At 42.0% G+C, this 17,343-nt stretch overlaps 1 protein-coding gene across 1 annotated transcript in view; it reads right to left on the bottom strand.

Annotated features, from left to right (window-relative positions):
* LOC145414107 (heparan sulfate glucosamine 3-O-sulfotransferase 5-like) overlaps positions 1-17,343 on the bottom strand; it is a 39,519-nt gene that overhangs the window by 6,814 nt on the left and 15,362 nt on the right. The window contains exons 3-5 of the mRNA XM_080283666.1: positions 5,503-5,777; positions 2,815-3,035; positions 1,452-1,581 (exon numbers count right to left, since the gene is read on the bottom strand). Of these exons, the coding sequence (XP_080139792.1) occupies positions 1,452-1,581; positions 2,815-3,035; positions 5,503-5,777 (626 nt within the window). The remainder of the gene's footprint in view (positions 1-1,451; positions 1,582-2,814; positions 3,036-5,502; positions 5,778-17,343) is intronic.

The following is a 17,343-nucleotide window of genomic DNA, read 5'->3' on the forward strand; positions in this document are numbered from 1 at the left end:
CTTTGTAAAAAACTGCGGTCACTAGGCTTCGGCCCGATTGTGATGTAATGTCGATGCAGATCAACAAGAACTAAGTCCTGAGTAGGAAGGGGGAAGGATCTGGGTCTCTACCCATGGTGGGGGGGGGGATTCCCCCACCGACCACTCACCACCTTCCTCTATCCCAATACCTTTGTTCCCTCTCCCCTTCCTTCGTCTCTGACCGCCTCCTGCTCCCTCCCTCCTCCTTTCCCACCATCCTCCATCATGCCACCATGGTTCCCCCTCCTTTCCCCCCCTCCCTATCTCCTTGGGGAGGGTTATATCCCCCATACCCACCCTCCACACCCCTGTACTCCTTCTCTGCCTTTCCTCTTCATCTTGTGGTGTCTGTCTTGTGGTGTCTGAGGGGGGGGGGGATGGGAGTGGATAAGGAAGGTCATGGAAGGGGAGGAATGGGGGGGAATGGGGTGGGGGTGCATAGAAAACTGGAGTTGCCCCGCCTGGAAGGGTAACTTTTTTCTACTTTGACGGGCTATAGCTCATGAACCAGTTGGTCTAAAAATGCTCTGGTTTGCAGCACAAGGTGTGTGAATTCAAGCTCTAAACTTTGGGCATAAAAATTTTTATTTCTGTAAGAGTTGAAAAATTGGCTCCAAAAATAGGTTTTCACGGAAGTTCAGTCGATCGAATTGCGTACCCAAAGGGTTAATCATCTCCGCACACACCTCATCAACCCCAGCTGCTTTCACGTAATTCATCCACTTCACAGCATTCTTCACCTCTGCAAATGTCACATTTCCTGGCATTGCATTTCTTCTCTGTACATCCCCAAAATCAATCATGTTAACAATCGCTTTGCTCTCTCCATTTCCATTTATCAGACTTTCAAAATATTCTTTCCATCTGGTCCCTCCTTCATCCCCATGGGTTAACATTCTACAACTTACATACTTCACACTTTCACATTTCTTTCCAGTCACTTCTACACTTCTGCACCTCTTTCCAGAATAACTTCCTATTTTCAGAGTAATTTGCATTCATTTTTCTTCCTAGATCATCATTTTACCTCCTTCTTTTTCCTCTTAGCTAGTCTCTTTACATGCTTCTTGCTTTCAATATATACGGTTCTTATTTCAACCGAAGCCCTGCCCTGTATCCACTCTAGGCACTTCTTCCTCTTTTCCTCCACTGCTCTCTTAACCTCTTCATCCCACCATGCCATACTTTCTTCTTTGTTGTTACTCTTGCCACACCACACACCGCTTATGCATTCCTAACTAACCAATCCCTAAATGAATTCCACAGGTGCTTGCTGTACTTAAACTAACTCCCCCATTCAACAGCAAAGCACACTGAGAGTCAACATCTCTTCCATTGCCAACAACTTTATTCTTATTCATGGTAAATATAAACCTAATATTTCAGTGACAAGTAAAAAGGAAAAAAAAAAAAAAAAATGGGTACAGTACCTTGTCAATTTCAGTGTAAGGATCAACAATTAAATTATCTCCATCTATGATATGTATCTGCTCCCTTGGAAATTCTCGCAGCCACCGAAGCACATGTACTGCATACTGGCTGATTTGTATTGCCTTGAATCTGGAAGTAAAGATATAATTAGAACTGTAATATATGAATCACTTCATGAAAACCTTCAGAAAATTAAAACAGGAATAAATAGCTTTCTTTTCTTAAAGTAGGTGGGGATGCTCACCATCCACTCACTCAATGTAGTACTGCTTGGGGTGTCTGCCCTTTCTTCTATTCCTTCCTTTCTCTTCTGTTTTTCCTTCATTCTTTCCTCTTTCTTCTGCCTGTGTTTTACTTTACACTCCCTCCTCTGTCTTTCTTTCCCCCATTTTTTCCTCTTCCTTCTGCCTATGGGTGACTCTACAATGAGTAACATGCCAAATGGTTTCCTGTACATCAGGAAACCATTTACTATGCTGGTGGCACCTGGTGGTTTACTGAATAATTAAGGCATCCAATCACAAATCCTATTTCTTATTCTAACCACTCGATGCATTTCATAAGTATTCTTCAATAATCCCATTTCCACAGCACTTACTTATGGTTTTTTGTTCTGCTATATCAATGCTCATGGGCATCTGGAGGGGGGGGGGGAAACAAGGGGGGCAGTTGGAACTCAATGGCTTCAGTTCTCGTTCAAGGATGATCGAGTTATTTGAGTCAATTCATGCATTCTGTCACTATGCATTTGACATAAGTCATGTAACTCATGTAAGTACATGCCTATGCCTATTTGAAGTGGGTGTATTTTGATATATCGGCACATATATGTAAAATTTCTTTTATTTTGCCCCCTCCTTATAAAAAAATCCTGCGGATGCCCCTGTCAATGCTTGCCTCTTTCTTTTTAATCATAATTGGTCTATTCAGGTACTTATTTCTATCAATATCCTACAAACTTTCATTTGAATGCCTTCCTTGAATCCACCTTGGCCATTTATATTTTCTTCCACTTCTTCTCAACCTCCACATCCCACCACGCCACATCTTTCTTACATTTGCTTCTCTAGCAAAAACACACAAAGCTTTATCATTCCCAAATAAACACTCCTGCTATGCAATTCACAAGTTTTCCAAATCTATTTGCTCCCAGTTCAATGACTCCTGTCTCTCTATCCATATACAACCTGACACCTTAACCCTGGAGAGCATGGCCACAAACTTATCACCTCCACATCACCCTGTCCATCATCACGCTGCCCTCCCTCATACTCACATCACCACCAATAATATGATATACTGTACTCCACCCCATCCCTGATCTCACTCTCACCTCTCTAACTCCACACCCAAAATACAAACCCATCATTGATCTCTCCATCAGCTGTGAGGACCTTTTTGTGGAAGGGTGCAACCTGCCGACCTTTCCGAAGCTTGGTTTCCATTATCTGAGCATAGTCAGAAAGGACACGCGTTGCTGGCTCCCGCACAATAAGCAAAAGCTTCACAGTTCGGTTCATGGCCCTAATTCTTGCCGGGGCCTCACGGGAGATGAAGTATGAGGGCGTTTTCTCAATTGTTACCTGGTGGGGGTGGATACCACAATGTAAAAATATTCATATGTGTCATCACTGCAATGTTCATCAACCAACTTCATCAATAATACTCATGTTTTATTTCCATTATTTAATTTATTTTACATACTTATGGTTACTTATGTATATCCTGAATGCAGGCTCACTCCTATATACCCCAATCTTTGTCAGTGGTCAATAATGTCTAATAACTCCTACTCCTACTATTGATATTAATTATCATAAACAAGTTATTACCATACATTAATATTTAAAGTAATAAAACATTCACCTTCTCTAATATACCTTAAATCTTTAAAAAAAACTGCTATTATGATCTGCAGCATATTATTTTATGCTAAATCTTACAAAATAGCAACAAACTGGCATTTCAGTAATGTAGTTAAACAGAGGGAGTAAAATGAAAGCATTTGATTTTAGAAGTAGTAAGGATGATTCGTGTATATTATTACATAATGACTGTAAGTTCCATATCCTAATAGTACTAACCTAAAGGAGTTCCACAGGACTCCACTCCCTTCCTTAAATGCGTGATATTCCCAAACCCCAACCACCCACAAACATTGCTACATATGCAGATGATATCATACAACAACCATATACCACATGCAGACACAGCCTGCATAGTGCACACTGCAACAGGACTACCTCAACACCATGCAGACTTGGGTCAAGGACAACAGGGTGCTGATTATTTCACCCAAATCAACCACCACACTCATCAGCAGCAGTAAATATGAACACAGGTACTCCCCTCACATCACACTTAACTATGTACGTGTCCTATACACACCCTCCTCTAAGATCCATGGAGTGACATATGACACTGGACTCCCCTTCAAGGACCATGTACAAGATATCAAGAGGAAATGCACCCGCAGCCTCAATGCAATACGGGCAACTAGAGGACCAAGCTTTGGGCAACAAAAAGAAACACTCTCCTTATTCAAACAATATACAGTACTAGATCAAAGACGTCTGGTGCCTCGCCAGCATGGGCTCCCATCCTATTTAATACCCACTACAACACCTTGCAAATCACGCAGAACAATGCCCTAAGCATCACCACTGGCTGCACCAAAATCACTTCCATAGGTCACTTACACTCTAAAGCTAAAGTCCTCCCTGTCAGAGACTACCTTCGTATAAGGGGCACACATATTAATGCAGTAGCTTGTGCCAATACACAAACCCCCTCTCATTACTGACACACACAACACACACAGGCACATAAAGTGATCACCAAACACACATTATCTGCAACAATATCCCACCTCCAGATATTCCAATGCTAGCAAAGAAGAGGCATCTACATGCTCATTTCACACACAGGGCAATACAACACCTAGATCATGAAGCCATACCGTAAGCCTCCCCCTCCTAATATCTACCCTCGAAGGTGTCCTTAAATAAAGATGATCCAGTTCACCAAACTAGGAAGTGACTTCCTGTGTGATGTTACATTGAATGGAGAGAGACTGGAATTGGTGAGAGAGTTCAAATACCTGGGCACAGTGATAGAAAAGAGAGGAAAATGTGCAAAAGAAGTGGAAAGTAAAGTGACATGAGGAAGGAAAGTAGCTGGTGCTATAAACACCTTGATAAGAAACAGAGGCTTGAGTGTTACACCTGCATGAGGCTTACATGAAGGAAAGTTAGTGCCAACTTTAACATACTGTACAGATGTGAGACTATGGTGTGGCATAAAAATAAAAAGTCAAGAGCAAATGCAGTGGAGATGGGACTGCTGAGGAATGTATGTGGAGTATCGTGAGTGAATAGGATATGGAATAATGTGATTCGTGAAAGATGCGGAGTAAGGAAGTCTGTGGACACCAGAATCGAAGAGAGTGTACTGGTACGTATGGTCATGTTGAGAATGGGTGACAACAGAGTGGTGAAAAAGGTAAATCTGGGGAAATTTGAAGGAGTGAGGGGATGAGGCAGGCCAAGAAGGTGTAGGGATATGATGGATGAGTGTGTGAGGAAGAGAGGTATGGAAGCTGGTGAGGCTAAGGGACTGACAAGAGATCAAGTTGGTTGGATAAATTTTGTGCAAAGAAATGCATAACCAGGGATTAGCATCCCTTTTTAATGTGACAGTGTTTGGATTAGCTCCATCAGATTGGTATATGTGAAGCTACAGAACATGGTGAAATTTTTTTGGCCTATCTGATGAAGCTAGGATTTTGAGGGCTTGAATGATGAGTGAATGGAAGCGTGGCCCATTGAACTGGACAAACTTTGGTTGTCTGGACGTTGCTACTACCCCTAGGGTGGGAAAGGAGGTCCGGATGATGATGATGATGATGATGATGATGATGATGATTGATGACGACGATGACGATGATGATGATGATGATGATGATGATGATTGATGACAACGATGACGATGATGATGATGATGACAATTACTGTATTTAGAAATTGCAGTTAACAAAATTTACTAACATACCTGGTTATCAAAGGAATATGGCATCCTCTTGCGGTACCACTCAAGTCCATTCGCATATCGTTCATCATCGTCAAAAAAATGCATCTCCATCCCATTCTTCTGCACATGTGGGTGGAGGTTGAGCATCTCCAGGAGTGCACGGGTACCACACTTGCGTACACCAATGATGAGTGCCTGGGGGAGCCGGCGCTGTGTCCCACGTACACGGAGGCGCTTACGGTATGCCTCAGTGGTCACTGATGCAAAACCACCACTTTCAGATGCTAATGGTGGGGCTGAAAGTGATCAATGGTTAAGGTGCTAATTAAAAGCTCTATTTTTTCAAGGAGACTGATAAGATGAGTGCATGTGAGTGAAGCAAAGGGGGACAGAAGGAGGAGGAGCAGGAGGCCCAGGAAGAGGTAAAACAATGGGGCGGAGAGGTATATGAATGAGGATGATGTTAGCTGAAGGGAAGGCAACCTGATGGTGAAAGAAAGGATAACATGGCTACAATGTGTGGCCCGCCCCTTTGGGATTAAGATATATGGCTATAGATTGACATATTTACTTTTCCATATCTTGGGATATCCAATGATATATTATCACCAAGCATCCTATTTCCCAACATTAAAAATGGGGTGGGTACAATCCAGAAAAAAAGAGAGAACTATCAACAAAGTGATCAATGAAATGGGCCATAAATTTATTCCCTGTCCATTTTCATTCATTTATCATCTAATCCAGTGTTGCTCCATGAGGTGTAGGAGTTCTGGGCTAGGCAAGTTGATCCTGACATTTAAGATGAAAGTGATCAGCCTCACTCATCCCTGAGTGGCATTAGATGAGCAATAAACCCCAACTACCCCTTGGATGTAAACCTGCACTGGCTCAATCTAACTGGAGAGCCTTAGTTACCCACTAAACCACCAGGTGCCATATTTTGGGTATATGGTTACTATCCAGCATAGTAAATGGTTTCCTGGTGTACAGGAAACCTTTAGGCTTGTCACTCAGTGCAGAGTCACTCATAGACAGAAAGAAGAGGACAGAAAGAAGGAAAGAAAGACAGAAGAGGAAGGAAGGAATGAAAGAAGGAAGAGAGGAAAGAGCATGCAATCAAGTGCAGCACTACATCAAGCAAGTGGATGGTTAGTGCTCCTATTTCATCAACATTATCATGGTCATCCAGACCTCCATTCCCACCTTAGGGCAGGGTGAGGAGAAGCAAGGTTCAGACATCCCAAATTTGCCCTGTTCAATGGGTCACGCTTCCATTCGCTAATCATTCAAGCCCCCAGAATCCTGGCTCTATCTGATATGCCAATGACATTCACCACGTTCCGTAGCTTCACACAAATGTATCCGACAGAGTCAATCTGGATGCTGTCACATTAAAATGGGGTGCCAAATTCCTAATCATGTGCTTCTCCTCACAATATTTATCCAGCCAGCTCAATCTCTCGTCAGTCCCCTCGCCTCACTGACTTCCAAACCTCTTTTCCTCACACACTCATCCATCATATCCCTCCACCTTCTCCTTGGCCTACCTAGCCTCCTCCCTGCTTCAAATTCGCTCAGTTATACCTTTTTCACCATTCTAATGTTATCCATACTCGCCACGTGACCATACCATCTCAGAACACTCTCTTCGATTCTGGTGACCACAGACTTCCTCACTCCATGTCTTTCATGAATCAAATTATTTCGTATCCTATCCGCCCTCTGTACTCCACATACATTCCTCTGCAGTCCCATCTCCACTTCTCTCGCTCTTGACTTTTCATTTTCATGCCACACCATAGTCTCACATCCATATGTTAGAGTTGGCACTAAAACTCCTTCATGTAAGCCTCATGCAACTGCAACACTCAAGCCTCTGTTTCTTATCAAGGCCTTCATTGCACCAGCTACTTTCCTTTCTCGTGTCACTCTACTTTCTACTTCTTTTGCACATTTTCCCTTCTTTCTATCACTGTACCCAGGTATTTGAACTATCTCATCAATTCCAGTCTCTCCCCATTCACTGTAACATCGCACTGGGAGTCACCTTACAATCTCAATAACCATCACTTCACCCTCATGGCAAAATGCTCAGAAACATCAGCAAAACTCTGCACTAGGCTACCAAGTTCTTGTCCAGTATTTGAAAGCAGTACTGCACCATCAGCAGAAAACAAATTTGATATATTCCATTCATTCCCAACACCACCCCCCTCTCCATTACTTGTGTTTTTACTTCTCTCATCACCCCATCCATATACAGTATATATATATATATATATATATATATATATATATATATATATATATATATATATATATATTAGTAGTAGGTGGGGGCGCTCACCATCCACTCACTCGGTGTAGTGCTGCTCTTGGGTGTCTGCCCTTTCCCCTCCATCCTTCTTTCCTTCCATTCTCTTGTCTTTCTTTCCTTTATTTTTTCCTTATCCTTCTGCCTACGAGTGACTTTACACTCCCTCTTCTGTCTTTCTTTCCTTCATTCCTTCCTCTTCCTTCAGCCTATGGGTGACTCTACACTGAGTGACAAGCCAAATGGTTTCCTGTACACCAGGAAACCATTTTCTACGCTGGGTGGTAACTATATAACCAAATTTTAGCGACTGGTGGTTTAGTGGGTAATTATTGCGCTCTAATCGGATTGACCTGGTTAAGGTTTATATCCAAGGTGTGGTTGGGGTTGACTGCTCATGTAATACCACTCAGGGATGAGTGAGGCTGGTCACTCTCATCTTAAATGTCGGGACCAACTGCCTAGCCCCGGACTCCTACGCTCCTCATGGGGCAATGTAGGATTGGATGATGAATGGATATATATATACATATATTTATATATATATATATATATACATAGTGAACAACCATGGAGATATCACACAACCTTATACACGCCCTCACCAATCGTGAATCATTCACCTGGATGCCCATTAACCCTTACACAAGCTTCACTACCATCATAAAAACTCTTGATGGTACCTAGCAGCTTACCATCTACAACATACATGAGCAAAACCTTCCACAATCCTTCTCTGTCTACTTTGTCGTATGCTTTTTCCAGATCCATGAATGCCATAAACACCTTATAGTCCTTCTCACATGCCTTCTCCACTATCTGTCTCACTGCAAATATTTGCTCCACACATCCTCTGCTACTCCTTAATCCACTCTGTTCATCACTCACTAGGAAATCTGATATCTCTCTTACTTTGTAATAATTCTTTCATATACCTTCCCTACCACACTCAATAAACTTATGCCTCGATAATTTTTGCACTCACTTCGCTCACCTTTATTTTTGTACAGGAGTAAAATCACAGCCTTTTTCCACTCAGCTGGCACAGTTTCATTCATTCATGCCTTCTTACATATCTCCAACAAGCACTTCTTTCCGCTCTCTCCACTACACTTAATCATCTCTGCATACACCTCGTAAACCCCAGCTGCCTTCCCATTTTTCAGCAGCTTCACAGCGTTCTTCACCTGGGCGGGAGTCAGGTTTCCTGGCACGGCATTCCTTCTCTGCACACCCCCAAAACTTATCATGTTTACAGTGGCTCTGCTCTCTCTATTCCTATTCATCAGGCTTTCAAAATGTTCTTTCCATCTGGTCCTTACTTCATCCCCATGGGTTAACATCCTTGACGCTTTCACATTTTTTTCCACTGTCACTTCTACATTTCCGCACCTCTTTCCAGAATAACTTCCTGTTTTCAGAATAGTTTCCATACATTTTTCTTCCTAGATCATCATTTACCTCCTCCTTTTTCCTTTTCACTAGTCTCTTTATGTGCTTCTTGCCCTCAGTATATTCAGTTCTTATTTCAACTGAACCCCTGTCCTGTAATCACTCTAGTCACTTCTTCCTCTTTTCCTCCACTGCTCTCTTAACCTCTTCATCCCACCATGCTGAACCTCTTTTTTTATGTAACTCTTGCCACACCACACACTGCTTTAGCATTTCTAACTATGCAATCCCTATATGCATTCCACAGCTGTCCAGATCCATTTCATTCCAATTCACTGATTCCCCTATTTAACTTTAAAATTCTTGGCTCCATCAATAACAAATGCATTAAATAATATAAACTTCATATTTTCAATGCCTGAGGAGACAGAAACAATTCCATCAACTGCTTAAAAATGAGTACAACTCTTCGCATACGTATTATTAATGGTAATAAAAAAATAATAATAATATTTATATTCTTTATCAATTCATTTGCTTCCTAAACTATCATACCTCACTTTCAACAAGTACACTTGTATTTAAAGATCGTATCAGCCCTCTTTTCCTTGCATTTCACACCTCCTCTCACCCTCAAACTTACTAAAACTGTTATACTCTCCACCAGCCAAGCCAAATCTTCTTTATGCAGTTACAACTGTACAGAGTGATAGGTGTTACAAGATTTATCTTGCTGGTGAGTCTCTTGAGTGTCTGGAAGAGTTTTGTTACTTGGGAGACATGTTATGTGCTGGAGGTGGACTGGAGCTACCTCTGCAGCTAGACTGTGGAGTGGCTGGACTGGAGCTACCTCTGCAGCTACACTGTGAAGTGGCTGGAAGAAGTTCAGAGGGCTGTTGCCTCTCCTGACACTGAGAGGTCTCTCCCTCCGTGCAAGGGATCTTTGTATGTGGCATGTGTTAGAAGTGTAATGCTGTAGGGCAGTGAGACCTAGGCAGTAAAGGAAGAGGATAATCATAGGCTCAAACATTCAGAAATGACAATGATTAGGTGGATGTCCATGAATGTGAGGCCTGGGGGTGCGAAGTTTATGAAACCCCCAAAGTTTATGATTGAAGAGCTGAGAAGTATGGGACTGAAGTGTACTGGTGCTGTGATGAAGGGTACATTGAGATGGTTTGGGCACACAGAGAGGATGAGAGATGACAAGTAGGTGTGGAAAGTGAGGAGTGTGAAAGTCAGGGGTAGGGTTTCAAGAGACAGACTGAAAAAGACCTGAGACAAGGTCACAGAGTATGACCATGGGGATAGAAGACTGAACAGGGTGGCTGCCAGAGATTAAGCAATGTGGAGAGCTGTATTAGCTGATCAAGGCCAATGCATGTAAGCATACTGGACCCTTTATGAATGAGATGAAACAGCTACAAATTCATATACAGCGTAATTCACATGCTGTATACACTGCCCCTGTAAAGCAGACAAACACACACAGTTTTGTTGTTGTTAATCACTGTACACCAGCAGATTAACTTTTATTCAACCATATATTTTCTCTAGCAATGGAAATTATTAAACCTGAATGGGAATAAGATATACAGTACAGGTACTGTGTTTTAAAAGTGGTACACCATTTCTATCTATCTATAGCTAGACACCTTAATCCCATAAGGGGTGGACTTCAAGTTACCCTGTCCCCTATCATTCTGATGCCCCCCCCCCCAACTTACACCCCTCTCTCACATACTTCTCCACTTCATCCCTCCATCACTTCCTTGTTCTCTCCTTCCCTCTCCCCCTTTCCTCCCCACTCACATACACATCACTCTCACTCCATTTAATCCACAAAAATGTCCAGTTCTGCAATATCACTTTTATGATTAAGCAATCTCAATGAATATAAACACAAGGGACAAAGATACTTACTGTGAAAATATAACTGCTATTGAAGTTTATATCTACAGGAGGGGGAGAGATAAGGTAGGACAAGTAGAAGATGAAATGAGAAAAGAAAAATGTGACTGAAGAAAAGAGAATGAAATAAAATGAAAAGGAGAGTAATGAGATGGAGGAGCAGGAGAGAGAGAGAGAGAGAGAGAGAGAGAGAGAGAGAGAGAGAGAGAGAGAGAGAGAGATGGGAGGGGAGGGGAGGGGAGGGAAGGAGTCAACAAGATTCCCTCCCCACCAAGTCAGACCACAGAACCCTTCACATAAGCCTCCTCCACAAATGTTTGTTTGGTTGGCAAAAGCACAACACTGGCTGCTCATCGGCCAGTAACATGATACAGCACTACATACCTTTGCCACATATTCTCGAGAGCTCAGGAGGCCCTCTGCTACCTCAGGTGTGTTATTTGTGTTTTTTTTAATATTGGCAGTCTGCACAGATTATATTATTAATCTTCAGAACTATGCTGAAAAAGAAGAGGTGCTGTAGATTCCTCTAGGACCACGACAATATGGCCTTGTTGTTTTTGCCCCTTACTCATCTGGATATGAACTTGGTGAACTGCAGGTTGAAGACACTCCTTTGCAGTCCACCATCCCTCCTGCAGGAGCATAAGGAGGCAGCTATGGGATTGTATAACCACGCTGTGTGGCAGTTATTATATACGTTCCATCACGTGAAAGTGTCCCTCTCCACCATCAATATGGCCTTGAGAAACTACACATTTAGTCCTCATTATACCTACAGGTCTCCCATTTTGACATTCTTTTCATCCATCCAACCATCCATCATCCAATCCTATGTTGCCCCATGAGGAGTATAGGAGCCCGGGGCTAGGCAAGTTGGTCATGACATTTAAGATGACAGTGGCCAGCCTCACTCATCCCTGAGTGGCAATACGTGAGCAATAAACCCCAACCACCCCTTGGATATAAACCTTCACTGACTCAATCCAATTGGAGTGCCGTAATTACCCACTAAACCACCAGGCGCCAAAATCTGGTTATATGGTTACCACTCAGCATAGTAAATGGTTTCCTGGTGTACAGGAGACCATTTGGCTTGTCATTCAATGTAGAGTCACCCACAGGCAGAAGGAAGAGGAAATGGTTTCCTGGTGTACAGGAAACCATTTGCTTGTCATTCAATGTAGAGTCACCCACAGGCAGAAGGAAGAGAAAAGAATGAAAGGAAAGAAAGACAGAAGAGGGAGTGTAAAGTCACCCGTAGGCAGAAGGGCAAGGAAAGAATGAAGGAAAGAAAGTCAAAAGAGGATGGAAGGAAAAAAGGATGGAGGAGAGAAAAGAGCAGACACCTGAGAGCAGCACTACATCAAGTGAGTGGACGGTGAGCATCCCTTTTCACTCATTAAAATTCTAAATTACAGAAATACTGCATACTGAATTTCCTCACTACCTATAGAGCTGATATGCCAAGTTCTCCCAACTTGCTGTGATATTTTAAAACACATCCCAACTTATAATAAGGACAGCTTACACTGGGCTGTATTCCCTTTCTTAACTCTTTTTCGTAGGGAAAAGCATTTTCTTTCTACTTTATTTTTACTGCCACGTGAAGATTTTGTTAAAGTAGAACAGACCTTTGGTACTGAAGACGTTATGAAAGGCATATTTAACCTCTCCAGTGCAGTGAAGTCTCCCCTGAACTGAATAAAAACTGCACGGAGTTTGCAAGAATAAAATTAAAATATGCCACTGGAATGAACGCATTCACGACAAAAAGTGTACGCATTACACTGTAATTACCTTCAATCCAAGGATTTCTTCATACTGTATAGCGATCTTGCTATCCTTAAACAATTTCATTGTCTTAAAGAGACAATTTCAAACTGATGAGTTAGAAATAGCTTGCCTTAATCTCTTCACTACTAAGATGATCTACTATGCTGAATACAATATAAAAAGGGGAAAAAAGTCTTGATAAAAAAAAAAGATAATGTCATGTCACTGATTTTGCGACTTCTGACAAAACGCTTAAACCCGAGTCCCAGTGACGTTTTTGGCTTAATTTTTTATCACCAAACGATAGACTCAACTACAGAGGTTTACTAAGGCTGTACTTAACCCGTCACGTCCCGAGCTATTTCGCACCTCCGACACCCCCAAATCCCGAGGTATTTTCAAAAAATTTTTTTTTTGGCTAAAGCCTCCGCTTTTGGTGAGAAACATCGAAAATTCATAGAGAAATCGCTCACCTGAGGTTTAAAATACTCAATCCAGGTAGCAGTACCTCCTTACCTTACTGGGTTTTCTAACAGGCTGGCACCAAAGAAAACAAGTTCTATGGGAGGGGGAGGCGATAGCTCAATCGGTAGAGAGGTGGCCTGCAGTCCTAACGGACCCAGGTTTGAATCCCGGCTGGGGCAGGGAACAGTTTAAGGATTTGAATTTCATTAAATCAGGCTTTACTGATCTACCAGAAGACCCGCCGACATGTCGTAAAAATACCCCCGCTAATACCAATACACCAGTCCTGTATGAGACAGCCCTAGCATGTATTCAATATGGACGGTGGATGTTAGCGCCGAAGTGGTGACATGTAGAGGTGTATGGTATGTAGGAGAACTGCTGGGCCTTGATAGCAGGCTGTGAAGCCTATGCCCTGAGTATATATATATATATATATATATATATATATATATATATATATATATAAAAAAAAAAAAAAAAATCACACCACTCATAAACGGTATTTACTTATTTACTTGGTATGAATTTATACGCAGTACGAGAGTATATTGGTTTTCAAACAGTAATATAGGCATTATAAGCATTGTTTCACTCACTAACTCATCACCATACCTAACCTTTTTTTGCCACATTACCTGATCATCATTTCTGACTGTTTCTTCCTCTAATGCTATGTAAACTTTGTCCTCCACATTGTCACTGATTGGGGAATCACTCTGGCCCTGAATGTCTTTATTGGCCAGGTCACTGGTAACAGGTGAATTGCCGAGACAATGGCGTGCAGGGGGGTGGAGGTTATGCGGTGCAAGGCATTGAGCCCTGCTTGGCACCTTGTAGAGGAATAGAGGAAGGCGTCCCGTGTATACGTACGAAAAATCATGCGCGAAAATTGAAAATTGTCCAAATTATGAACCTTGCAATTGCGCAACGTACCAGTACATCGTCGGGACTGGCAAATGCAAAATGTTGCAACGTATCCATACGTCGACGGGACGTCTCAGGTTAACCACTACAGTTAAATAAATCTGGGACAGCACAGAATAAAGCAAAAAATATAACGCTGAATTGAAGGAATTTATCATTTAATACATCTCTTCCTTTTATGCCTGTTTTTCTATTATAAATCATGTCCATCTCTTTCATCTGTGGGAGACTCAGCAGAGTGAAGAGGAGGAAAATAATTATAAAGAAAAGTATTATGGTTCTGATGAAAATGAAATTATAAAAATAAAACTTTGACATAATGGACTTCAATGGACCAGAATTCACTTTTACTGGAATTAAGGAGCTACCAGACTAAATTCTTGTGTATCGGAAAAAAGTCTGACAAAGCCAGAAGCAGTCCGGAATGCCTGACCACTTCAGCTATGTTCACCACAATAGGTAAATAAAAGATGTTTATCAGTGTACAGTACAATATTATTACAGTAACCCCTCCAATATCCGGATCAATAGAGCCATCGGTAGGTTCGGATATTGGTTTCGTCCGGATATTGGGCCCCAGCTTATGGACTTGTACTTACGGACCCTAACACAGAGAAACACCTATACAACTTCCTCCGGACATGCATAGCACCTATTTAACACCCAAATCACACCAATAAGGCACATAAATGACTGAAATAAATGCAATAGAAACATAAAATGTGGGTTTAGAAGTATGTTCATACATTAATAAACATTCTGGTACTTATGGACTCTAACCGAACCTAACCTAACCGAACTCTGAAAAACATTCCTACTGCACATGCATGAGGTAAGTTAAGTATGGAAAGAAGTACAGTATGACACTTTCTGGTAAGTATAGTATGGGAAAAAATACAATATGAAACATTCTGGTAAATATAGTATGGAAAATAGTACAACATGAAACATTCTGGCTACTGACAGCAAGTCCCTGGCCACCTCGATGAATAACCGCCTCCTCTCGGACTCTGACAGTAAGAACGATTTCCTGAAGCACTTGCACTACACTCTTCCTGAAGTCTTGCACTGAACTTAGTCACTAACACACAGAAGTCATGGCGAACAGCGCAGGTCTTGTCGCGGTGAGAGACAGGCGGGAAGTGGGGAGGATGCAGCGGCGCTCTATCGGACGTCGGAGGAATGACGAACCAAAACAATGCTCTCACGTGGCGCGCGCGGCAAGTTCAAATTACGGACGGCAAAAAAATCGATTTTTTTTCCAATTTTTTTGGATTTTCGGACCATTTTCGGAATGTTTGATCCCAGGACGATAAGGTTCGGTTAGTGGGGATGTTCGGTTATTGGGCGTCCGGATATTAGAGTGATTACTGTATATATATTAAACCACTTGATTGTAGTAGTGGATGCTTTCCTCTCCCCCATCCTTCTTTCCTTCCATCCTCTTCTGTCTTTCTTTCATTCTTTCTTCGTTCTTCTGCCTATGGGTGACTTTACACTCCCTCTTCTTTCTTTCCCCCATTCTTTCCTCTTCCTTTTGCCTGTGGGTGACTCTACACTGAGTGACAAGCCAGATGGTATCCTGTACACCAGGAAGCCATTTACTATGCTGGGTGGTAACCGTATAACCAAATTTTTTGCAGCTGGTGGTTTAGTAATTACGGCATTCCATTCGGACTCGGTCTGAAGATTTATATCCAAGGGGCGATTGGGGTTTGCTGCTCACATAATGCCACTCAGGGATGAAAGAGGCTGTTCACTCTCACCTTAATAGATGAGCAAGGTCAGGATTTGTACATGAGTGGCAAGGTGGTACCTGATTCAGTACCAACTTTGGAAAATGAAAATATAGATTTTAATCACATTTTTTCAAGGTAATGCAATGTATTTGCAAGAGTTCTAACCTACAACTACTGAAAAACAAAGAAAAATATAATTTTTATGAACTAAATAATGGGCAACTATGTAGCAGAAGGGTGCGTCAGATTCATCCCAGGGCACCATTACACGTCCACATATGCCTCCTCCACTTCCCCCCCCCATATTGAATGTTTCTGTTGTTTACCTTTTGTTTAACAAAACTCTTTTAGCTGCAAAATAACACACATAAATACATAATTATATTAACTAGTAAGCGTATGCCTTGACCTCACGTTAGTGGCAAGGTGGTACCGAAAAATGGACCAAGAAGCATAAAACCAAAGTTTTACACGGGAGCAAAACCTACCCATCATGCACGACCACAGCAGACCTTGAACTGAGAATACTGGGGAGGGCGGCCACAGATGCTCACAGGTGGCGGCGTGCTAAAGTTCAATAGGCCTGTGGAACCGACTCTGGCGCCACCTTGCTAATCTAGGGTTAAATTAAATGTCATGACCAACTTGCCTAACCCCAGGCTCCTACGCTCCTCTTGGGGCAATGTAGGATTGGATGACGACTGAATGAATGATGATGTATAATACAGTATAGTACTGCAATGGTAGTGAAAACAGCCAAGATGTGATACCCAGGCTTATTGATGGGAACAGAAATACCACCATACCCAGCCAAACAATGGCCAAACTCTGGTATAACGATGGGTCTTGTTATTATTTACTGATTTTGATGATATTTCAGACACAAATTGTCTTTAGGGTGATTTATATAAACCTTTTTTAGACTCAGATTATTGTGTTTCAGCCATAGGTGGGGTGAACATTGTCATTTCAGGGTACAGTTTACTATGCTTGATTTTTCCACACTTATATTTGACGAACTTCAGATTTTATTTGTTGGTTTTAGTGAGCTAATTACTGGTGTCAAGCTTAGGTCAGCTTCTTTTACAGCTGTTAGGCCATTTAGACTGGCTTTAAACTTGTTTTGGGACTCATTTGGGAGGGTTTTGGACTTAGTTGGGGGAACCCCATGGCTGAAAAACACATCCCATTACATGTTAAATCTATCCCGATATATGATATCCCCACCTAACGATGGGATTTTGCCTAACCAATTGCATCGTTAAATCGAGGTACACCTGTATGACCAAATTATGGTGCCTGGGAGGTTAGTGGGTAATTAGGGCCCTCTAATCG

Source organism: Coenobita brevimanus, chromosome 98 (assembly GCF_032717465.1).
Source record: "Coenobita brevimanus isolate Jiangsu-jjx chromosome 98, ASM3271746v2, whole genome shotgun sequence".
Taxonomy (NCBI): domain Eukaryota; kingdom Metazoa; phylum Arthropoda; class Malacostraca; order Decapoda; family Coenobitidae; genus Coenobita; species Coenobita brevimanus.